Source organism: Condylura cristata, unplaced genomic scaffold (assembly GCF_000260355.1).
Source record: "Condylura cristata isolate star-nosed mole 26May11 unplaced genomic scaffold, ConCri1.0 scaffold00005, whole genome shotgun sequence".
Classification (NCBI taxonomy): Eukaryota; Metazoa; Chordata; class Mammalia; order Eulipotyphla; family Talpidae; genus Condylura; species Condylura cristata.
The window spans coordinates 1,029,827-1,036,719 of record NW_004567106.1 but is presented as its reverse complement, the minus strand read 5'-3'; the positions used below and the strand labels follow the sequence as shown (position 1 = coordinate 1,036,719).

General features: G+C 39.9%; 1 protein-coding gene across 1 annotated transcript; it reads right to left on the bottom strand.

Moving 5' to 3' along the window:
* Positions 1 to 3,987: 3,987 nt before the first annotated feature.
* LOC101636192 (chromosome unknown open reading frame, human C7orf25) lies at positions 3,988 to 6,674 on the bottom strand. Its single transcript, XM_004676649.2, has 2 exons — positions 6,530 to 6,674; positions 3,988 to 5,610 (listed from the first exon to the last, which is right to left on the bottom strand). The coding sequence occupies exon 2, from the start codon at positions 5,587 to 5,589 to the stop codon at positions 4,324 to 4,326; it is 1,266 nt and encodes a 421-aa protein (XP_004676706.1). The 5' UTR covers positions 5,590 to 5,610; positions 6,530 to 6,674; the 3' UTR covers positions 3,988 to 4,323.
* Positions 6,675 to 6,893: the final 219 nt, after the last annotated feature.

Genomic DNA, 6,893 nt, shown 5'->3' with positions numbered 1-6,893 from the left:
CTCTCACTGCCCCTGAGCCTCTGGCCTGTACCCCAGTTCTGTATGCACAAATAAATAAATCTTTAAAAAAAAAAAAGAAAAGAAAAAAGATTTATTTATTTATGCATATAGAACTGGGATCCAGGCCAGAGGTGCAGGGACAGTGTGAGGAGTCACCAAAGACAGAGTGTGGAACAGAACAAACCTACTGATGAAGTACACTGCTGAGGAGAGTAGCGGGTGGTCCAGGAGAGGTCTGCTGTGCCATATGGTCACGTCCAGGGCTGGGCTGTAACTCATGTTGAAGTGGCTTTAGCTTCTTAATGCTATGCTTTAACCCACTGTGCCACCAGGGAGGGCCAAAAACATAAATAATCTTTAATACAAAATACCATTAACCAAGTTAAATGTGTATTTGTTAGTGACTTAGCTAGTATTTATTTCTTGTTCAAATCACCCTCAAATGCAAACAGGTAGACCCTGCTCACTGTGGATGTCATGAAACAAGATTCTTTCACGGGTAGTTCTCTTCCACAGAATCTTTTATATCTGGCCATAGATAAGATTAAGAGTGAGAAGGACCACACAAGAAAATTTAACAGTTCAGTCTAGAAATACTGTATCTCACTTCCAACCATATCCCATGATCAGTTTGACTTCAGAGTGACTAAAATTGTTTAATAAATGTGTGCTCAGGGGAAACAGTAAAGAGAACAAAATTTCATTTCCTCAATTGAAAGATACGAGTAAGAAGCTAGCAAATTTGGTGATAGATAATAAATAAAAGTCTAATTTAGAGACAAAGAAGATCTATAAGAAAAAGAAAAAGCATAGAAAGAAAAGTGGGCAAAAAATTACAGAGCTGAGAACAAAGCCAATGTAAGTAACCAATAAATCTATCACCAACCTCACTCATAATTAAATGTATATAATTTTCAAAAGGATGTGTAATACTCAACACTGGTAAGTTTGTGCATTAAAGACATATGTTACACAAACCATCTATGCAATTATTGGAGGAAATTTGACAATAAATTTCAAAATACAGAATTTAACTTTCATATTTTAATTCCATTGTTAAGAATTTGTTTTGGGCCAGGTATGATGTCCAATTTCCCCAACATAGACCACTTTAGCATCCTTTTTAATTTTTTGAAGTTTCTCATTTTAGGCAATAAATTACAAGTTATGGTTGTCTGTTTTTCACATTGAAACTTCCTAAAAGTCCATCTATGGTAGATTGCATATTAGTTTACAAAATTTATGGTGTTTATGATTAAAGTTATTAATAACTTCCATATCATTTTCCCCATATGCCTTTTCCAAAGTCAGAGCTAGTAAAATATCCATCACCAGTTCCTGTTGATATTTTAACACAGAAAAGATAACAAAATCCATATTTGTTATTTCTTCTGGGTACTTCAAAGCACAAATATGTGAATGTTTTGTGTATTTCAAAGTTACTATATTGTTATCCTCAAATTTACATATTTTACTTAATATTAATTTCAAGTTCTTGAATTCCTTAAGAAAATCATGCATCAGGTCCTCCCTAGCAGCCCAACAGGTTAGGACTCAGCACTGCAAGCTAGCCCAAGTTAGCTGCAGACTTTGTGCAAGCTAGAGCCCCAACCCAACGTGATACACAAGGTGTAGACCTTTCCTGTCTTGCCCACTGCTCCCCTCAGTACTTCATCAATCTGCCTGTTATGCTCCCACTGTCTCTGGCGAATCCTCTCACCACCTCTGTTCCTCTGGCCTGTACCCCAGTTCTGTATGCACAAATAAATAAATCTTTAAAAAGAAAACCATGTTTCATTATTTTCGAATTTATCACCGTTCTTTTTGGTCTCACAGCTCTCTTAATCTGTTTTAATTATTCCTCGAGAATTCCACTCCTTTTTTCCTAAATGGACTGCATTTACTCTCCACCTTTGCTCATTTAAAAGTGATTTAACTTGGTTTAACTTACACAGTTTCATTTCCCATAATATACACATTTATAGTGTCCTATTTTTCAAGGGCAAAAATTAGTTACTGTTCTCAACTTGCTAAATGAGGATTTTAAAACATGTTTTGCACTTCCTAGTTATATATTCTTTTCATAAATCTTTTGCAGATTTCTTTTATCAAAGTTTTTAGCAATCTTTAATTGGATAGTTTTTTTCTAATTTTTCAAACTATTTTCCTTCATTTTTTAACCTTTGCTAATCTTTTAATGAGTTGGAGGTCTTTACGGTATGTGTTTAGACTGTGTGTAAGCATGTATGTCTGTGTATACTTCTAAGAAAGGCAGATTCCACTTCACATTCCAGGATCCAGTGGCCCACCCCCCAACCTCATCTATTGATCATATTGTTAATGTCACAAATGTCTGGAAAAAAACAATGGTTATGAGGGGAGCAAAGTTGTGGTCACTTCAGAAATGTTACCTCAAAAAGCATGGTTAAAGCTGTACTTTCTAGTTGGCAGATTCCAAGATCATATGTATCAATTCATAGTAGGCAGGGACAGAAATGGTCCTCCCAGGCCATGCTTTGAAAGCTCAGCTTTTCATACTATCTGGTATATGAAAGGCACCCAAAAATACCATTTTAAATGTTTTTGTTTTTTCCTTGAACAAATCCAGCACATATCTATAACTTTACATTCCTTTATTACTGTTCTAGCCAAGGTTATTATAGTCTTTCCTTCCTTAAATTCTTCCTCAATTGTGCAGGCCTTTGAATTCCTCAGAGATCTGATCATGACCTACCTTTACTTAAAACTTGCCATTGACTCTTTAATGCCAAACTTTTGAGTTTTCCCTTTTTCAGCTTTATAAAATGTTCACATAATCCTGGATTCTGAAGAAACACTCATTCATGGTCACAATTTTTGTAGCTTTCAAAATTGCATTCCCGGTAAACTTTCTCTCTCATATCAAAACCCTCAAGTGTCACTTTCTAACTTCTTGACTTCACAAGAATTACTCTTAGGCTTTTTCCATGGTATTTAAAAACAGTTCCCTTAGTACATTAACTATACTTCAATGGTTTACTTTCACTTCTTTGAAATTTCAGACCAAGTATTTAGATCAGCAATCATTTATTTTTCACACTATTATAATGCTCAGTACTTCTAAGAAAAAGACTTTAATAGGTGGTCAACAAAAGCTAAGTTCAACTTCTAATACTAGACAATACAGTTGCAAGTTAAATATACTTAACTAAATTGGGAATCACAGCCTTTTCCCCAAGAAAAGTGTTTTTAGTAATAGAGATCTCCAAGAGAAGTTTTCATATACTTAATTTTGCTTTATTTCATGGATATTAATCAAATGCTATCATCCCAGATGAATTTCCCTTCTCAGCAAGTAGAAACACTACTTTGGCATTCCAGAAAGAGGTCACAATGTGAGAGACAAAAACAAGTTATAATACTGACTGGCTTCTACATTTCACTTAATGATTCAATTTCCCAATTTCTTTAAATTTTGAAAATTTGCCAGTTCTTGTTGCTATTTAATTTTAAAATGCACCATGGACATAAAAATGTTCAATTTGTGTCATACAACTGGCACTGAATTTCCCCTGCCACTACTTTGACATAGGCAAGGCCCTGTCACTTGCAGAAAGAACAGGTAAGGTACATTCTCAGTTCAAATACAAGATGGGAACTACTTATATGTATAAAATGTGAATTCTCTGAATGTATTATATAATTCATTGTCAGTTTGTTCAAATTATTTTGCCATATGTGTCCTAAGTTCACAGTAGAACTGTTGACTTTCAACAGTCTCTTTTCACAAAGGTTTTATCAAGAGGTTAATATGATCCAAACTCAATTCTTCTATGTTAATGTACTCTGGAAACATACCCAGCAGATCACATCTGACACAGAGAAAACAGTAGGTTCTTTTCATTATTAATGGCCATAGCTTTTGAATCTAAAATTAGTGATAAGCTACTAACTCCCACCATAACCCACATCAACTGATAAGACAATATAATGAAAAACAAACTTCAGTTTTCTCCAGATATTTAATGCATGATGTGATTTAGCCATATGCCATGAAATTCATTACTCAGAAAAGATTTGTAGCCCTACTTAATCAAACAAAATTACTGTGATAAAGCTAGTAGCCTTACATAGACATATTTGTTTAGTTGCTATTAGTAAATTAGGTTGTTTTGGGATCTTCCTACTTTTAGAAGGCTACATATTTTATAGATGAAACACAATCAACTCTACTGATTAGAGTTGCATATTACCTTTACTAGACCATTTTTAGCTAATTAAGATGGAAAACCCTAGCCTTTGGTATAAATAACTTATTTTCATGAGAATATTCAAAGGATGACTTCAGTTTTCGTTGTCAGCTGTGCAGTCTTTTGGTAAGGGGGTGGCTAGAGTTTCTTTGCTCTCAGTAAGTGCTCTGGGCTGATGGATAAACACACTGAATTTAACACCCTGATTATTGGCAGCTCGGACAAAACCACTATTGGCAGTCATTGTGATAGCTTTTAGAGTGTCTCCAGTCCCAAAAATTGTTAATGAGCGACTATTGATCTTTGAACTGGCCACTAGTCTCAAGGCACGTTCAGAGGGCTGATCTGGCACCACATTAATTCGCTTAATTAACATAGTAGCCCTCTCTCGCTCTCCAGGTCCTCCTAAAGTATCTAGGATAGACTGAAAATCCTTGACAGCAGATTCACAAGCAAACAACTCCTTGTCCTTCATAAATGCCTCGAGCTGTGGTAGAACCTGCTCTTTCCTCTCTTGCTCTGCTTGTTCTGTGAGCACTTTTTCTTTGAAGATAAAGTGGCAGCCCCCATAGCTGAGGGCAGATACATATGTAATTAGAGTAGTAATGTCTAGATTTACTCTTTTGCACACATCCACCTTAATCTCTGTTGGAAATGAAACACTTGCTAATATATTGTCTCTGTCTACTCTGGTCACCTGTAAAAGTTCAGGTCCCTCATCATCTGATTCACTCTCACTTGGCTGGAGCTCTTCAGCATGATCTAACAGAGAGTTAACTGCTACAATGTCACCTCTTACAGAAATGCCCATTTCTTTCAGCTTCTCTGCCATGGGGCTGGAAACACTGTTGTAAAAGGCAAAGATGATATGAGGATTGCTATATTGCACTGGTTGCTGGTGACTGGCCTGGAGAAAGTCTTCAGCCTGCTCAATGATGCTTTTGTCACCATACTGGCCTCTGCCCAGCCAAATGTTATGCAGAGCTTCAGCCTTTCGGCCAATGGCTTTCACCCAAGTATGACCACCATTTGCAACTACATCCACCACAAGGGTCTGCTTTTCTCCCAAGGCATCTGTGTAACCAAAAACATGAAGAACGCTAATAACTTCTTCCAGGCTTTCTGCTGACTCCACAATTGCTCTTAGGTGTGTTAGATTTGTGCTCTGTAAATGGGATTCTTTAATAGCTACTTTCCCAGCTTCTACTTTCTGTAAGAATTTTAATTCTGCCTTTAACTTGCTGCACAGCTTTGCACCACCTTCTATGCCACCTTTTCTTGATCTAGAAAGTAATTCTGCTCTCTTGATAAGTTCCTTCGCTATGGTAATTCGTTCACAGAGCATGGAGTGTGCAGACATGCTGACAGCATTATTCCTTCCCTATAAAAAGAAACACAAATTCAAAGTCATTAAAATTAGGGCACTCAACACTTGACTAAGGATTATAAAACTCCAGTCTAGCAACGAAGCCTAAGGAGCCTAAGTCTATGAATCTGGATTTCTGCATGTCTGATTTTGGAGTGATTCCCTCTTCTGCTAGCTCAGGAAAGGGATGGTAATTATACGTCTGAACTCTTTCTTAGGAAACTGAATTCTGATACACTTTGGAACCTCATTTCTGAAGCCTGAGGATCTTGGGATCCACGGTATGTTTTGAGTTAGGCTAAAATGCAAGTGTTTCGGAATATCAAGGAGTTCTCTTACATGAGCCCTTTTGCTTCAGAGAAATTTTATTACAAGGTTCTAAGGTTCTGAAATGATTTTTATAAATCCATACGGACCAGCAGGTTAGCAAATTGCTAAAGCTAGAAAATTCCTTTGAAAGTTGACCATACGAAGCCTTTCTAACCTCTCCCTTCTTTCAAGAGTGGTCCTCCTTCAACCATCTGCCTCCTATGGGCCATATGGAACAAAAGCCAAAGGGTAATCTGCCTGGTTCCTGCCTTTGATGTCAAACCGGCGTTAATTTAAAGCACTGGAGGAGCCTACCTATTCGCTCAGGCTCCTTACGAAAGAGCACGAAGATTCGCTGAACCCCAAGTGGTAGCTTGGGACCCCGAAAATATGTGGGGCCTTCTGCGCCGGCATCGGTAAGTCAGGACCCGCGGTCACCTGTACTGGGAGCCTACAGGTGGGCTCAGGCTCCAACTGCCCCCGCCATCGGTACCCGGCGTTAAGACTAGGCCGGAAGCGCGCAGCAGCCCGGCGGCGGGCACCCTCTCGGCCAGGCCGGCCCAGTCCAGCCCTCCCGATCGCAGGGACGCCCGCGGCCTCCCGCTCCCCATCCCTCAGTCCTCACCAGCAGCGCTCGGGAACGTGAGCGCGAGCAGGCGGGCACGTCTCCACGCGAGGCCCGAACAGCCAAGAAACCTCTCCAAGAGGCCCCCTCCTCACTCCGGGCTCCCCGGCTGCTCCAAGGCGCTAACCCGGCCGCCTCCGGCGCCTTCCCGCGTCACGTGGCTCCGCGCCGGGTGACGCCGCGTCCGGGATTCCCAGGCGGCAGCGCGGCCTCCCGAGCGGGTTTGTAACTACCACGGCGGCCATGTTTGTTGTGGGCAACTGGCTCTACGCCGGGATCCCACCTGGTCGAGCCCTGAGGCACGCAGCAACCCAGCACTGGGAAAGGCGCCAAAGCCGGGCTAACTGAGCTCGCGCAGCTCCAT